Here is an 18,376-nt window from a genome sequence, read left to right on the forward strand (position 1 = left end):
AGACAGTAATTTGTAACAAGGAGTGTTGCTATCTATAATTGGATCACAGTGACGACGATGCAACAATTGATTTCTTTGACTAATTTTAATCTCATTTTATTATTCATATTATAATTTTAAAATTTATTAATTGTGCATATTTTCTGATCTTTGATTGTAATAGATTTGATTTTTTTTAAATGCAAAAGCATTGTTTGGTGTGGTGATATCAATGCCATGTCCTGCACCAGACATATGTAGTGCTCAGGCTATGTAAATTCATAGATTTGAATACGGCACAGGATTAAATCAGCTTTTTCCAAAATTAGAGAATTATAGCAGAATTATGGCAATTTAAGTTCAACACTTCTATTAAACAGCAGAATGAGATCAGCTGACATAGAGAAATTAATATATTTTTCTCCTTGCTCAGTTATATTGCCAACAAATAGTATTTCTTACTTGAAAAATAAAAACAAAAGAAAGTCATGTAATATGATACATCCCCTTCTTGGAGATAATATGCATCAAAATATTAGGGAGCATTTTAGCCTTCTTCTGATTTCTGCATTTGGAAATTTAATTGCATGCATTCCTTTTTTCCGTCTATTTTCTTTTTCTATCACTAAGTAAAATTGAAGATTCTATATTCAAATTCCCTAGCGGCAGACAGACATCAAAATGCAGAGTAAATATCAAAATATAATGTATTCAATATACTATGACTATAAAAATAAAACCACTTCAGTTCCTTGTCAATTTGCAAGTGGATGTTATACCTAGATAATTCTTGGCCATGGAATCTTTTGCATTTTTTTAGTCAGTCTCCCCATTTCCAATTCCTTAAAAGTACTCTGCTCTAGGAAAGATGTGTGTGCGCATGTTAAATTTGTTTCATGACATCATGACTGGAGTGCCATAGGAGATGAAACAGCAGAACACAAAATTTGGTTTGGTGAGCACCCTCTGCTGGTTCCCTCTGCATTAAACAAAACACTTTTTTTAAAAAAAATGGCCTGCTTTCATTGATTCATTACATTTTTCCACAAAAGTATCCTGATCGTCTAACAATTTGCTAGAGGTTTTTCTAGAGGGGTGGGACAAATCTTTATTTCCTGTTTCAGCCTATCTTGAAGGCCATCGAACAGGCAGTAGTCACACCGGTGACAGCTCATATATTTGTGTAAATTGCTAACAAAGAATTAAGGGAGACTGATATGCATTTCAAACTTATTAGTTTTCATCAGTCAGCCATACCCTTCTGAGATTCGAACCTGGGCTGATTGCACATTAGGCAGTTGTTTTTACCTCTAAGCCACAGGATCTCTCTCGCTTTGTTAGCTTGAGAAGCAAGGGGAGATATGTGTCAAATGCTTGTTAACATGAGTCATAAAAGAGCCGAGGTTGCCTACCCCTGGTCTAGGCCATACAGTCCAACTTTACTTTCTTTATTACTATTTCTAATTTCTAAAGTTTGCAATCCAGTCTTCAGATATAATCAGTACACTTTGCATGTTTGATTGATTTCAGACTGAACTTGAACATAAAATTCATCAATCTCTTCTTCTACATCAGTGTGGAGCATAAACTTGAACAATCATCATATTAAAGAGTTGTCCACAAAGTCTAATTGGAATTGTCAATAACTGCTTTGTATCCAAGTATTATCTTTGGCATATCCTTCCTTACTATGAAAGCAATGCTGTTCCTTTCCAGTTCATGTTCTTAATAGTAAACAGTATGGAAAAGATAATCAAACAACAAATCAGCGAACACCTTGATGCAAACAAAGTTATCACTAAAAGCCAACATGGGTTTGTCAAAAACAGATCGTGCCAGACAAACCTTATTGCATTCTTTGACCAAGTGACAAAAACTAGTGGACCAGAGGAATGCTGTAGATATAATTTACTTGGATTTCAGTAAGGCATTTGATAAAGTAGATCACAACCTACTACTTGATAAGACAGAAAAATGTGGGTTAGATAGCATCACCACCAGATGGATTCGTAGCTGGCTGACAGGCCGTACTCAGCGTGTGGTCCTCAATGGAACTGCATCTACATGGAAGGAAGTGTGTAGTGGGGTGCCCCAGGGCTCTGTTCTGGGCCCAGTGCTCTTTAACATCTTCATCAACGATTTGGATGAGGGGATAGATGGGGAAGTCATCAAATTTGCAGATGTCACCAAGCTGGCAGGAATAGCCAATACTCCAGAAGTTAGGCTTAAGATACAGGAGGATCTGGACAGACTCAAACACTGGGCACTATCTAACAAAATGAAATTCAATTGTGAAAAAAGTAAGGTTCTGCATTTAGGCAGGAAAAATCAAATCTACCATCCCTGGGAGGCTCATCTGAGCTAGCTCGGGAGTTCATGGCTTCCATGACGGCCATGGACCTGACGCAAGTAATTTCTGGACCAACTCATGAGGGAGGCCACACCCTTGACCTGATTTTTTTTTCTGGACGGTGGTTGGATGATCTTGGTGGGGGCTCTCCATTTATTATGCCCCTGTCATGGACCGATCATCACCTCCTGCGGCTGGTCTTCCGTTTTGCCACCCCCCGCCGTGGGGGTACGGAGCCAATTAGATGGTACCGCCCCAGACGCTTAATGGATCCTGATAGATTCCAAGCGGCGCTGGGGTCCCCACCTGCCTCCATTGCTCACAACTCGGCAGATGCCTTAGTGGAAGCCTGGGAAAGGGCAGCCACTGAGGCACTTGACCGGGTTGTACCCTTGCGGCCCCTGACCCGGTGCAGATCCCAGCAAGCTCCATGGTTCTCCGCGGAGCTCCGGGAGATGAAGCGTCGGAAACGGGGCCTAGAGAGCTGCTGGAGGTCCAGCCAATCCGAATCCGACCGATTGCGGTTAAGAACCTATATTAGGTCTTATCTCGCAGCGATGAGGGCGGCGAGGTGTAATTACTTCTCTACCCTCATCGCGTCCGCAGATAATCGCCCGGCCGCCCTGTTTAGGGTGACTCGCTCCCTTCTTAATCAGGAGGTGAGGGAGGATCCCTTGCAGGGTCGTGCCGAGGAATTTAGTCAACATCTGTCGGATAAAATCGCTCGGATTCGGACCGGTTTGGACTCCAGCTGGGCAGAGTCTGACGATCAGGACACGGGCGGTCTTGTCAATGTTATCTGGGAGGAGTTTGATTCTGTGACCCCTGATGAAGTGGACAGGATTATGGGGAGGCTGAGCTCCACCACATGTTTATTGGATCCGTGCCCTTCTTGGCTGGTTTATGCAGCTAGGGAGAGGACACGAGGCTGGCTCCAGGCGGTTATATCAGCTTCCTTGAGTGAGGGTAATTTCCCCACCGTCTTGAAGGAGGCGGTGGTGAGACCTCTCCTCAAGAAGCCTGCCTTGGACCCAGCTGTATTGAACAACTTTCGTCCAGTCTCCAACCTTCACTTCCTTGCGAAGGTTGTTGAGAGTGTGGTGGCGCATCAGCTCCCTCTGGTCCTGGATGAAGCGGATTATTTGGACCCGTACCAATCGGGTTTCAGGCCCGGGTACAGCACGGAGACGGCATTGGTCGCTCTGGTGAATGATCTCTGGAGGGCTCGGGATAGGGGATATTCCTCTATCCTAGTCCTATTAGACCTCTCGGCGGCTTTCGATACCATCGACCATGGTATCTTGCTGCGGCGTCTCAGGGGATTGGGAGTGGGAGGCACAGTTCTTCAGTGGTTCTCCTCCTATCTCCTGGGACGCTCGCAGTCGGTGTTGGCAGGGGGGCAGAGATCGGCCCCTAGGTCTCTCGTTTGTGGAGTTCCTCAGGGGTCGGTTCTCTCGCCTCTCCTGTTCAACATCTACATGAAACCGCTGGGTGAGATCATTCGTGGTTTTGGAGTTGGGTATCATTAATACGCCGATGATACCCAACTTTTCATTTCGACCCCAAACCACCTGTGATGCCCTCGCTGTGATGTCCCGTTGCCTGGAGGCGGTTCGGGTCTGGATGGGGAGGAACAGACTTCATCTCAACCCTGACAAGACTGAGTGGCTGTACATTCCAGCATCCCGGGACATTCAAAATGTTCCATCGCTTTCTATGGGGGGTGAGCTCTTACCCCCCGTGGATAGGGCTCGCAACTTGGGAGTCCTCCTAGATTCACGACTTACTCTGGAAGATCATATAGTGGCCGTGACTAGGGGGGCTTTCGCCCAGGTTCGCCTGGTGCGCCAGTTGCGGCCCTATCTGGACCGGGATGCCCTGTGTACGGTCACTCATGCGCTCGTGACCTCTCGCCTAGACTACTGTAATGCTCTCTACATGGGGCTTCCCTTGAAGACCACTCGGAGGCTCCAACTGGTACAGAATGCAGCCGCGAGAGATGTCCTGGGAGTTTCCCGGTACTCCCATGTTACACCTTTGCTCCGCAAGCTGCATTGGCTACCAGTTGTCTTCCGGGTGAGGTTCAAGGTCTTGGTTATGATCTTTAAGTCCTTACATGGCATGGGTCCGGGTTACCTCGAGGACCACCTGCTGCCGGCGTCAACTCCCCTCCGCCCTGTGCGTGCCCACAGAGAGGGCCTCCTCAGGGTGCCTCCGGTCAGGGAATGTCGACTGGTGGCCCCCAGGCTGCATTAACAGAGGGATAGAATCAAGATCACGTGAAGTACTAATACCGCTTTACAATGCCTTGGTAAGGCCACACCTGGAATACTGCATCCAGTTTTGGTCACCACGATGTAAAAAAGATGTCGAGACTCTAGAAAGAGTACAGAGAAGAGCAACAAAGATGATTGGGGGACTGGAGGCTAAAACATATAGGGAACGGTTGCTGGAATTGGGTATGTGTAGTTTAATGAAGAGAAGGGTGAGGGGTGACATGATAGCAGTGTTCCAATATCTCAGGGGCTGCCACAAAGAAGAGGGAGCCAGGCTGTTCTCCAGAGCACCTGAAAGCAGGACAAGAAGCAATGGATGGAAACTAGTCAAGGAGAAAAGCAACCTAGAACTAAGGAGAAACTTCCTGACAGTTAGAACAATCAACCAGTGGAACAACCTGCCTCCAGAGGTGGTAAATGCTCCAACACTGGAGGTTTTTAAGAAGAGACTGGACAGCCATTTGTCTGAAATGGTATAGGGTTTCCTGCCTTAGCAGGGGGTTGGACTAGATGACCTCCAAGGTCCCTTCCAACTTATTATTATCTTCTAGCAAAAGTGTCCTATTCCGGTCCATTTTATTTTGCTGATGCCTAACATTCAATGTGTAGCTGATTTATTTCATCTTTCAGTTTATTAAGGTTTCCCATGTTCCATGTTCCCATTATAATTCTGTCTTTACAACTTTATTTTTTTTTCTTGCATGGCAACATCAAGAAGTTGAAAGTTTATAAACACCCATATTATAAAAACCTTTAGTAGCCTACAAGATCTTCAACATTAACTCATTAGCATTTTACTTTATTTTTCTACCTGATTTTCTTGGTAAACTACAAAAGTGATCATCATTGCCTTCTCCTGCCACAATATGATGACTTTCTATTGTCACTGTGGTGATTATCCATCTCCCCCATCTTCCTATATTTCTGCTGCCCAGTATAAGTGCCTATTTGCTTTAGCTGGGCAGCTGGGAAGATCTTCAGGCCTTGGGTGACCTTGCAGGTATATATTCTTGGTATAGAGATGTAGCATTTTTTGCTTATCATTCCCAGGACTTCCATATTCCACCACAATGAGGCAGCATAATGGGACTTGGAAAGGGGTATTATTACAATTGTTTGCCTTTTTAGAACTTTGCTGCTTTGGTGGTTTTATTATTTAGTTTTTAAATATACCGTATATACTTGAGTATAAGCCGAATTTTTCAGCCCACTTTTTGGGCTGAAAAATTCCACTTCGGCTTATACTCCAGTCAACAAAAAAACTTACCGAGGACTTGTGCGCGGCCGAGGCTTTGGTGCTTCCGGGATCGCGCGCACCTCTCCCAAGCCACCGCCATCCGAGACCTGCCGAAGTTTGGGGAGGTTTGGGGAGGTGCGCGCGCACCTCCCCAAACCTCCCCAAACGGCAGGTCTCCGTTCCTCCGCGCCCTGCCTGCCTGCTTCTTTCCGCAGCGGAAAGAAGCAGGCAGGCAGGGCGCGGAGGAACGGAGACCTGCCGACGTTTGGGGAGGTTTGGGCGCCTCCCCAAACCTCCCCAGGTCTCCGTTCCTCCTGCCGACGTTTGGGGAGGTTTGGGCGCCTCCCCAAACCTCCCCAGGTCTCCGTTCCTCCGCGCAGACCTGCCGACGTTTGGGGAGGTTTGGGCGCCTCCCCAAACCTCCCCAAACGTCGGCAGGTCTCCGTTCCTCCTGCCGACGTTTGGGGAGGTTTGGGCGCCTCCCCAAACCTCCCCATGTCTCCGTTCCTCCGCGCAGACCTGCCGACGTTTGGGGAGGTTTGGGCGCCTCCCCAAACCTCCCCAGGTCTCCGTTCCTCCGCACAGACCTGCCGACGTTTGGGGAGGTTTGGGCGCCTCCCCAAACCTCCCCAAACGTCGGCAGGTCTCCGTTCCTCCTGCCGACGTTTGGGGAGGTTTGGGCGCCTCCCCAAACCTCCCCAGGTCTCCGTTCCTCCGCGCAGACCTGCCGACGTTTGGGGAGGTTTGGGCGCCTCCCCAAACCTCCCCAAACGTCGGCAGGTCTCCGTTCCTCCTGCCAACGTTTGGGGAGGTTTGGGCGCCTCCCCAAACCTCCCCAGGTCTCCGTTCCTCCGCACAGACCTGCCGACGTTTGGGGAGGTTTGGGCGCCTCCCCAAACCTCCCCAAACGTCGCGCAGACCTGCCGACGTTTGGGGAGGCGCCCAAACCTTCCCAAACGTCGGCAGGTCTGCGCGGAGGAACGGAGACCTGGGAAGGTTTGGGGAGGCGCCCAAACCTCCCCAAACGTCGGCAGGAGGAACGGAGACCTGGGGAGGTTTGGGGAGGTGCCCAAACCTCCCCAAACGTCGGCAGGAGGAACGGAGACCTGGGGAGGTTTGGGGAGGCGCCCAAACCTCCCCAAACGTCGGCAGGAGGAACGGAGACCTGCCGATGTTTGGGGAGGTTTGGGGAGGCGCCCAAACCTCCCCAAACGTCGGCAGGTCTGCGCGGAGGAACGGAGACATGGGGAGGTTTGGGGAGGCGCCCAAACCTCCCCAAACGTCGGCAGGAGGAATGGAGACCTGCCGACGTTTGGGGAGGTTTGGGGAGGCGCCCAAACCTCCCCAAACGTCGGCAGGTCTGCGCGGAGGAACGGAGACCTGGGGAGGTTTGGGGAGGCGCCCAAACCTCCCCAAACGTCGGCAGGTCTGCGCGGAGGAACGGAGACATGGGGAGGTTTGGGGAGGCGCCCAAACCTCCCCAAACGTCGGCAGGTCTGCGCGGAGGAACGGAGACCTGGGGAGGTTTGGGGAGGCGCCCAAACCTCCCCAAACGTCGGCAGGTCTGCGCGGAGGAACGGAGACCTGGGGAGGTTTGGGGAGGCGCCCAAACCTCCCCAAACGTCGGCAGGTCTGCGCGGAGGAACGGAGACCTGGGGAGGTTTGGGGAGGCGCCCAAACCTCCCCAAACGTCGGCAGGAGGAACGGAGACCTGCCGACGTTTGGGGAGGTTTGGGGAGGCGCCCAAACCTCCCCAAACGTCGGCAGGTCTGCGCGGAGGAACGGAGACCTGGGGAGGTTTGGGGAGGTGCCCAAACCTCCCCAAACGTCGGCAGGAGGAACGGAGACCTGGGGAGGTTTGGGGAGGCGCCCAAACCTCCCCAAACGTCGGCAGGTCTGCGCGGAGGAACGGAGACCTGGGGAGGTTTGGGGAGGCGCCCAAACCTCCCCAAACGTCGGCAGGAGGAACGGAGACCTGCCGACGTTTGGGGAGGTTTGGGGAGGCGCCCAAACCTCCCCAAACGTCGGCAGGTCTGCGCGGAGGAACGGAGACCTGGGGAGGTTTGGGGAGGTGCCCAAACCTCCCCAAACGTCGGCAGGAGGAACGGAGACCTGGGGAGGTTTGGGGAGGCGCCCAAACCTCCCCAAACGTCGGCAGGTCTGCGCGGAGGAACGGAGACCTGGGGAGGTTTGGGGAGGCGCCCAAACCTCCCCAAACGTCGGCAGGTCTGCGCGGAGGAACGGAGACCTGGGGAGGTTTGGGGAAGCGCCCAAACCTCCCCAAACGTCGGCAGGTCTGCGCGGAGGAACGGAGACCTGGGGAGGTTTGGGGAGGCGCCCAAACCTCCCCAAACGTCGGCAGGTCTGCGCGGAGGAACGGAGACCTGGGGAGGTTTGGGGAGGCGCCCAAACCTCCCCAAACGTCGGCAGGAGGAACGGAGACCTGCCGACGTTTGGGGAGGTTTGGGGAGGCGCCCAAACCTCCCCAAACGTCGGCAGGTCTGCGCGGAGGAACGGAGACCTGCCGACGTTTGGGGAGGTTTGGGGAGGTGCGCGCGCACCTCCCCAAACATCGGCAGGTCTCCGGACGGCGGCGGCTTGGGAGAGGTGCGCGCGATCCTGGAAGCACCGAAGCCTCGGCCGCGCGCAAGTCCTCGGTAAGCTCCGGGCGGTCACTTGCTTCGCGTCTCCTGAGGGAAGGGGGGGCGACTGGAGCGGGCGTGTTTCCTCGCCTGCTGGGCGCCGCGATTTGCCCGGGGAACGCGCAGGCCCCGAATGGCAGCGTGGAGCGAGGAAGCGGACAGCCAGGGCTTCCCCGAGAGCCGCGGCCACACAGGGTATTCCTGTGTATTCAGGCTTGCAAAATGGCGGATCGAGCCTCTGCTGGCGGCAGAGGCTTGCAGAGCGCGGATCCAGCCTCCGCCGGCGGCGGAGGCTTGCAGAACGGCGGATCGGCTTATACTCGAGTCAACAACTTTTCCCAGTTTTTGGGGGTGAAATTGGGGGTCTCGGCTTATACTCGAGTCGGCTTATACTCAAGTATATACGGTAGTTCATGCACCACTTCAAAGAATTGAAACAGCTGAAATATAAATAAATAGCCCAGTGGACAAAACAGTGTATTCACTTAATTGCCTCCTTATTTATTTTTATTTAACTGTGTGTCCTTTTTTCTATTCAAGCAAAATGTGCTAACTGCAAATTAACAGGGATCCTTTCTTTCACCACTGATTATTCCCCTTTGCTATAATTCATACAAAACTGATGGTTAGTATCACAGCTTTCCTTGATAAAAGCAATTTTTAACGAAACTCCCCCCACATGGTGACAGCATAAGCATAGTTTCTCAACTGGATCTGTGCCACCTTTAGTCACACACAGCTGGTGTTTCCTCACCAAAACACCCTCTTCATGAACAAAAAATCTTGATATACTATAGCTGGTTTTTACTAATTTGAATTGCTTCTGCTATAATAAATTGTCTGTGGTTATGTTTTCATTAAATACTCAACCTAGGGTGAATGCTTATCAGCCTAGTAGAAGCGCTTATAATTCTTTAGAGGTTTCCTAGGGGAGCAGAACTGACTACTGCCATCTGAAAGGGTTTTTTTTAAAAAAAATCTGTTATCAGAAAATTTACAATCAACTAAGAAAAATAATATAATGCCTGCTGTCTTCAGAGACATGTCTTTAGAGACATGCAGATGTCTTCAACATCTGCTCAATGCTTTGTAAACTTTATCAATCTCAATTTTGTGCTTATTTTCTATGAGGATTAGCACACGAATAGGAATGGAATAGGAATAGGAATAGGAATAGAAATAGGAATGGAATAGAACAGAACAGAATAGAAATAGAAATAGAACAGGGATAGGATAGGATAGGATAGGATAGGATAGGATAGGATAGGATAGGATAGGATAGGATAGGATAGGATAGGATAGGATAGGATAGGATAGGATAGGATAGGATAGGATAGGATAGGATAGGATAGGATAGTAATAGAATAGTTTATTGGCCAAGTTTGATTGGACACACAAGGAATTTGTCTCCGGTGCATAAGCTCTCAGTGCACATATTAACAACAACCAAGTGATAAGTCATAGATTATAAATCATAAGATACAATTTATAAATCATAATATACCAATAGGAGAACATAGTAGAAAAGATGAGAGGTGAGAAAGATGACAACAAAAATATGGAAAAGATGAGAAGATGCCAAAGATAATAGCGCAGTACAGCCTACTTCGTGGGTAAATATCTTTAGGCATAAGACAGTGCTGTGAGAGTTAGGTGTTTAGCAGAGAGATGGCATGGGGACATGTCAAGGAGAAATTACAAAATATGTAAATTACAAAAATTTACTCCACATGAAGATATTTTGTTTTATTTCATTATCATACACTAAATAAAATCTATCAACAAAAAGGGCTATGATGATATTATACACTGTATTTAATGTATCAAAGTTGGAAGCCACCATAGCATTTATCTATGAAGTCTCATCAAATGCTCAGTGCAGGAATCCACATTAATGCATCCCTGTCAAATAGAAGTTGGCTTCATTTGAATCCAATGAAAGGGAGCCACTGAGCATTTACTTCTATTACCAAACTGTAGCATTACCTCAAAGAATTGTTTTATGGAGAAAAACATATGACACCTTGGGCTCATAAAAGAAAGATAAGATACAAATCAAACAAATACATGAATAAACTTAGAATATATCTTCCTCTAACTTAAATATATTATTCTATGTTCTGCTACGGAATGGTAGAACACATCATGATTTCCTTCTGCATGACATTTGTTCAAGTATTTGAAAAATGTTTTCTTATCTCCTCTGCATCTTCTCAAGGCTAAACATGGCCTGTTCCTTCAACCTTTCTTCACAGAACTTAACATTTAGATCTGTAATAATCCTTACCATCCTTCTCTGAAGCTGTTTTTTTTCCTGAAACTGGAACTAGACATATTAGTTGAGGTGACTGAACTGAAACTGCATTACTTCCCAGCATTTTTAAATTATAATCTGATGCATCTTAAAAATTGTATTTTTCTTTTTTATTATCATACTATGCTGACAGTTCATATTTACTTTTTTTTCACAAATTCCAAACCAGGTATTACTCATTCTGACCTTTGCACGGGAAGTAATAGTAATGCTCTATACTGCACTGGTAAGTCCACATTTATGGTATTGAATATAGTTATCATCTCCACAATACAAAAAAAGATGCTGAGGCCCTAGAAAGAGAATAGAGAAGAACAACAAAGATGAACAGCTGAAAGGAACTAGGTATGTTTAGCTTAACAAAGAGAAAATTGAAGTAAGGCATGATAGTTGTCTTCCAATATTTGAAGGGCTGGCACAGGGAAGAGGGAATAATTTTTTCTCCACAGCACCCGAGGATAGGAAAAGGAGCAATAGTTGAAAGCTCATCAGAAGGAGATCCAGCCTGGAAATGAGGAATTTCCTGACAGTAAGAACTATTAAGCAGTGGAACATCTTGCTTCAAGGAGCTTTGGATACTCCATTGCTGGAAGGTTTTCAAGAAAAGATGGGACAACAATCTGTCTGAGATAGTACAAGGATCCCTGCCTTGGGCAGGGGCTTGTACTAGAAGACTTCCAAGGTCCCGTCCTATTTTACGATTCTATACAAGCAGATATGTGCATGCCTCAAATTGTAAAACTGAATCTTAATGCTAAGAATATATTTTATTGTTCCCATCAGTGATTATACTAAAACAGTGTACAGTACTCCATAATAGTTGGGCAACAGATATTCATGTTGCAATTAAAATAATCATTTTAATATTTTCTTCAACATTCTTATTCAAAGAATCCTGGAGGGGAGAAGAATTTAACCTTTGCTATATTATCTAAAACCACCTACTGAAATCACAGTACTGCAACTGGTTTAAACCTATTCCTGAAGAGAAATTAGTAATATGTCTATTAATACCTGAAACAAATCTTCAGTGGTCACTTACCGGTTCATTTGCTGCCAATGCAACGGCTACATTTACTGAAAAAAGAAGAAAAAGAATTTAGCAAAATTGTTGCAGTGTTAACATCAAAAGTTCAATCAATAAAAGAAATGTGTCTACACTGCTGAGCTATATATTTTTTTAAAAAAAAAATTCTGGGCAATGAATCAATGAGTTGTATTTATTCTAATCCACAGCCAGTAATGCTGAAAATAAAGCCTTGAGAAGCATAATTTGTATATTTTATATTTTATCTGTAATCTGTATATTTTAAGTTTAAACTTCAAGTTATTGTGTTTAACTTCAAATTATTGTTTAATCTTAATGCTATAACACCCAAAGACTGCGTGGGATCTTGATTCTTATTTATAGAGAGCATCAAATCAATGAAGTCTCATGAAGATTTACAACTCAATACAAATACACGATTGTTAACATAAACCAAAATATAAGACAAAGATTAAACACAATAATTTGAAATAAAAAAAGCGGTGGCAATTCACTAGTCATTTGAACTTAAATACCTTCCCAAAAGTTAAGACAGATGATGGCATGAATCTTAATTCTACAGGAGTCTATTTTGTAAGAAAGGTGGCTCAGTGGGTTAGGACGCTGAGCTTGTCGATCGGAAGGTCGGCAGTTTGGCGGGTCGAATCCCGAGTGCCGCGTAACAGAGTGAGCGCCTGTTACTCGTCCCAGCTTCTGCCAACCTAGCAGTTCGAAAGCACGTAAAAATGCAAGTAGAAAAATAGGGACCACTACGGTGGGAAGGTAACAGCGTTCCGTGCGCCTTTGGCGTCCAGTCATGCCGGCCACATGACCACGGAGACGTCCTCGGACAAGCGCTGGCTCTTCGGCTTTGAAACGGAGATGAGCACCGGCCCCTAGAGTCGGAAACGACTAGCACGCATGTGCGGGGGAAACTTTACCTTTACTTTACCTATTTTGTAAGGCTGGAGCAATAACTGAGAAAAAGGACCTCTTGGCCTTCGTTTCCCTTACTTTACCAAAAGTGGGATATAACCCAAAGGATGACTGAGGTGGATGAAGGAAGATTTGCAGGGAGCTGGGGGCCAACCTAAGCTTTTTGAATTAAATCCAGCACTGGAGAAGGACAAAGAAAAAAAAACTGGGCAATTTGGGCACTTGGCCGCAGCCTTGCATTTATGATAGTTGTGCCATCTTGCAGTCACATGATTGCGATTTGTGACCTTCCTATCCAGCTTCCGACAAGCAAAGAAAATTGAGGGAAGCCAGATTTGCTTAACGCGAGCATAATTCACTTAATAACTATGTTGCTCATTTAATCACCATAGTGATTTCTTTAGCAACCACAGTAAAATGGTAATAAAATCAGGGCCTGTCATATCATGACTTGCTTAACAAGTGCATCACTTAGTCACTGAAATTCCAGTGCCAATTGTGGTCATAAATGGAGAACTACCTGTACTTACAGTTAAAACTTCTTTTGCTGAGGATTGAGGGAAATTATTGGGTACTTTTAAAGCATGTTGATTTAAAGATTCCTAACAGCTGAAAAGGCAGTTAACAAGCAATTTCCAAAAGTCATTAGAAAAGGAAGTAGGAGAACTTAAGTGTCCTTTTAAAGTGCCAACCATGGTTTGAGCCAGATGGCAATTTCCTCATCTTCCAAAGCTCTAACCAACTGGAGAATGCTGTCTTGTGACTCCTTGCAAGGAAAAACTGTCTGGAGCATTTACACGCGATCTCAAGTCCTTCCCTTGTCTGAAGAAAAATTACAAAGGCTCACTCTACTTGCCAGCTAATCATTCTGTGGTCAGCTCCATTAAAAGCAGAGCTGTCTTCGGCTCACTATTTCCACCCCAGATGTTTCCCAGAGAAAAGAATTCCTGAAAATATTTCCCCAATGTATCCCTAAGGGAAAGACAGTTGGAGAGCAAAGACTCCTCCTTTCCTTACTGATCACATGACACAAAGCAGAATATATACAGCCCTCCTTATGCTTCCCCTTTAACACACAGACACATAAACCCAACACAAGAAAAGAACAAACACCTTTCCTATGCACAGACACAACACACATGCATTCTTTCTTGTCTCATATTCACAAAAACTCCACATACAAGAAAGTTATATTCCTCTGCTCTGATTAATCTCTGGAGTGAAAAATGCATGCACAAACATACACACTACCTTAAGGCACCCTATGGCACTGTTCATAAAAGGGCTGGAAAAAACTTCAAGCTCTGTATAGTTTCCTTATCCTGTTCCATAGATGCTGCTTGCAAAGCAACATTCCAGAAACTTACTGGAGGGGTAAGAAGAAACAGTGAATTATTTTCAGCCAGGGTGCTATTTATCTGCAGTCTGACCCTAGATCAGTGGTGGCGAACCTATGGCATGCGTGCCAGAGAAGGCACTCAGAGCCCTCTCTGTGGGCACGCACGTCACCCCAGCCCCGCCTCCCCCTGCAGCCCCCTCCTCACCAGCAGCCCCCCCGGAGGAGAGTCGCCCCTAAGCGCAGCCCGCATGGAGCAGCGCAGCTATGGACATGGCAGCTAAGCAGTGGGGACAAGACTTCGCCCTTGCACCCATTGCGCGCAGTTGATGCTGCAGGGTGTGGGTGGAGGGTGTGGCTGCCATGGCGCTGCTGGGCCGCCTGGGTGATCTGTGGCAGGCCATGGAGGCGGTGGGCGGCCCCACGGAGGGGCAGGTTTTGGGCACTAGGTCTCTAAAAAGTTTGCCATCACTGCCCTAGATCTCTGTCTCTTTCTTCCTAATTATTAGGCCAAGAAATAAGGCAAGTTAGAGAAGACAAAGTATTTGTTGGCCATTAGCCAGTCAGCACCCAATACAGCTGGCAGGTGGAGTATTGGATAAATGAGGAAAAAAAGGCTTCTTCTTTAGTACTGAACTTCTTAATTAGCCTTAAAAAAACTATTCCTTTTGATAATGCTATTCCTATATCATTTGCTGCCTTGAGTAAATGTGTGTGTGTGTGTATATACACACACGCACACACAAAAGGCAGGAAAAATGTAATAATAGTAATATATAGAACACATACATTAAAACATTAAACACAGATATGCATATACCATATTCCTAATATCATATGAACGTCTTACCAGCAGTTGTGGACTTTCCTACGCCCCCTTTACCAGAAGCTACAAGCAGCACTTGCTTAACTCCTTCAATCGGCTTTTGCTTCGGAAGCCCTCTAGCCATGATCTTGCTACGCTTGTCTTGGAGGACACCATCCTTCGTATTTGATGACTTTAAAGAAAAAGCAAAAATGTACACGTTCAAAGGCTTGACCTATGCACTACAGTTTGCCGATTAAAAAAAAATAGCAACCTAGGAAAATGTCCCATCTCACTGTTAATTGCCTGCTATTTTTCTTGAACCTTCTACAATTCCATAACTACAGAATCATCACTGTTACATATGATAGCAAGTCAGGTAGCACACTTACGGAACAAGCCAGACAAAAACCTGAGCGTGAAAAGCCTACCATTTTTTTCAAATTTGCCGCCACTAGGTTTAGCAGCCTTACGGAGAAGAGATTGCCAACCATTTATCTTGCTCGAAATCCCCTTCAGTATTAAGAGGAGTTATTCTCCAGCAGCTCCCCTACAGTTTTCAGCGAAGGAAATTGACAATAAGCAATTCACCACGCAGGTGAATCTGACAGCTAAGAGTTAAAACGATAGAGTTGGATTCTGCGATGAGCCGCTCGTCCCAAATCTTACAGGAAATGAAGGAACTAAGCCGGAAGGGTCACCCGTGAGAAACTGATAGTGGACACTTCCAGGCATCCGTTCTTGCAAAATTACTTCCGGTACAATAGAGCTAGAGCGGTTCTTTTGTTTTTGTTTTTGTTTTATCTCGAGGAACTATAGAGCAGACTGCTAGAACGGCACTTGCAGAAGAATTGACAGTAAAGACGGTTCCCGCGTTTCCCTTTGCTCGCCGCGCTTTATTTCATACGTTTTTCACCCTTGGCAACTCAGCAGAGTGGCTGATGAATTCTTGGAGTTAAAAGTTCACACATCTTAAAGTTGCCAAGGTTGAGAAACACCGATTTAATGGGTTACTTCCTTAAGAGTCTGGAATCTTTTAAAGCAGGGGTCTTCAAACTTGGCCCTTTTATGACTTGTGGACTTCAATTCCCAGAATTCCTCAGCCAGCAAAGCTGGCTGAGGAATTCTGGGAGTTGAAGTCCACAAGTCATAAAAGGGCCAAGTTTGAAGACCCCTGTTTTAAAGACTGCGCGGGCAAAACCTTTTCCAGCTATTCCCATCAAACTTACAGCTGTGGAAGGATGTACACAAGAAACCGCCTCTGCATTATTGGAGACTTCCCCCACCAGGTCTTCTGAGAATTAGAAAAGCAAACCTCTCGAGGGCCCAGTAGGCATCTTTAGGACACAGGCACAGAAGGGAAGAGTCCTCCGGTCATTCAAACCTATTCAAAACGCAGTAAAACGTGTTCACCACTTTTCCCCAACGGGATTGGAGCCACGGTGAGATTGTTCCCACAACGCAGCTTCGCTGAAAGATGGCAGTTCCTAGAACCAAAGTAAAAACTCCAGACACCCGCCTCGTTTCCTTCAAGAAACATTTATGCTGTGCTTAGCTAAACCTCAGGTCAGCTCACTTCTTGTAAAGGAAGCCATTGGGCCCAGAGGACACAGAAAAGAGGAATATGTTTTAAAGCAGAGGGACATTTGTTTTTCACAAGAAGAGATCTTTTTCCTTTGTTACCAAGGCGTTTACGGGTAAAAATTTCACTGGGTTGTTAATAGTGTTGGGCGCTTCTAGGCAATGAGTGCCTCAGAAGTGCCCCCTATACCAATCAGTAATTAAAGTAACATTGCAAGAGGTGTAACCCCCAATATTATTAATCTCTTAAACAGTCTGCTATCCATGGCATCAGTTTTATTTTTAAATTGCTTTTTAAAGTTTTTAGTTCTTTTTTATACATCCCACCTTCTCCCACTTACACAAAAAGCAAGTGACCTAGCACAGTTGTGCTAGTTTACCCAAGAAAGGAGATACATTTTAAAAATGATTGGAAGGACTGCCTGCTGCCCCTTATGTTGCTTGGATGTAAAAGATGGAGTCAAAAAAAATAAATTTCCCTCTAAAGTACATGACATTTAAACATAGCTCTTTGGGTAACCATGTTTTTCCCGTAGTAACTAGATCAAAGTTTGAGAATTATACCCCAAATGATGTCCCAAAAAAGTCTGGGTCAAGTTTCCTAACTCCCATCAGAAAAAACCCTTTTTCAGTCTCCTATTAACAGAGTGCTCTATATGGCATCTCCCACTCTAGATCTAATACAACCCATGACACTTCTTGTTCTGAACAAGCTATACATCTTTACTTTCTTGTTTTCAGAACCAAAAACAGAATAGCTTTGTTTTACTACTTGCATCAGGTGACAATCATAAAGTACAATCAAAATTACATAGAAAATACACAACTAACTTGACGCAACAGTACCTCTTGAGCTTAGCGGGAATGAATCTCAATCTGAAGTGCTGAGAAGCTTACTTGGAGAATGCAATTTTTCCCTGTCATCTCACATCCACAGAGGCCCTTTGTGGAAATTCAATACATTTTACTTACAAAGATACAATTCAGCAAATGTCTCCTAGAGCAGGTTTCTTCTCCCCTTCTGTTGCTCTTGCATCAGATTTCCTCTTGCACCTCCTCCTAACTCCAGGGATCTGCTCATCCATCCCTTATACAAATGGCTCTCTTTTTCTCAAACCTATCCAGCTGGGTTAATTCCCTTTCTAGGTGGGACTTACCTACCCCTCTTGAGCCCAAGCTAGAGGCAGACATGCCAATAAATCCAGAGAGGAAAAAGCCTTCTGTCAAGGAACCTTTGTCTTATCTCCCTTTTTCTTTCTTACGTTGCTTGATGCAGGAGTCACTTTTCATTCAACCTGCAGCTTTGCCTTTTTTCTTTTCCATTGCTGAGAAATCTTTTTTGCTCAGTGTAAATCTCTAGCTTTTTTTTTTTGTTTCCCTCAGCTAATCACTTCCATTTATTTTCCCTAGCCATTTCTTCTGGGCTTGGTCTCCTGGGACAAAATGTACTTATCCCAAACAGAATCTATGATCCACATGCATCTCCTACCCACAACACCACATACTTTTGTTATGTTTTCCAATCTCTTTAAGTAATGTCTCCATACTAGAGTGAGAATCACACAGTGAGAACCTATTTATTTCATCTCATCAGATTACCCATTTCCCCTTATGCAACTGAACTGTACATACTTTCCTCTGTTCTGTCTCCAGCCAATGACACTCTAGAATCCAGATTCCTAACATCCCAGGTATTTCCTGCTTTTTTTAACCAGAGTCCTGGAACCAGCTTCACTCATTTCCCCAAATTTATTGCAATCCTCTGAGTTCCATAAAAATGCAGATTTTTTAATTGAGTCTTCCTTTTTTTCTTTCAGTCATTTGGTTGTGTCACAGAACATTTAAAAGACACTAAATAGACTTGAGTTTAATATTGTCCCATAAGTGTGTGTG

The 18,376-nt window shown here is 45.6% G+C and overlaps 1 protein-coding gene across 2 annotated transcripts in view; it reads right to left on the reverse strand.

The window, feature by feature from the left end:
* NUBPL (NUBP iron-sulfur cluster assembly factor, mitochondrial) overlaps positions 1-15,508 on the reverse strand; it is a 61,107-nt gene extending 45,599 nt beyond the window's left edge. For both annotated transcript variants that reach the window (XM_081330339.1, XM_081330340.1), the window contains exons 1-3: positions 15,334-15,508; positions 14,948-15,095; positions 11,841-11,875 (exon numbers count right to left, since the gene is read on the reverse strand). In XM_081330339.1, coding sequence (XP_081186465.1) covers positions 11,841-11,875; positions 14,948-15,095; positions 15,334-15,396 — 246 coding nt within the window. In that variant the 5' untranslated portion in view covers positions 15,397-15,508. The remainder of the gene's footprint in view (positions 1-11,840; positions 11,876-14,947; positions 15,096-15,333) is intronic.
* Between the last annotated feature and the right edge of the window lie 2,868 nt (positions 15,509-18,376).

This window comes from Vipera berus (assembly GCF_964194415.1).
Source record: "Vipera berus genome assembly, chromosome: 1".
NCBI classification, from domain to species: Eukaryota; Metazoa; Chordata; class Lepidosauria; order Squamata; family Viperidae; genus Vipera; species Vipera berus.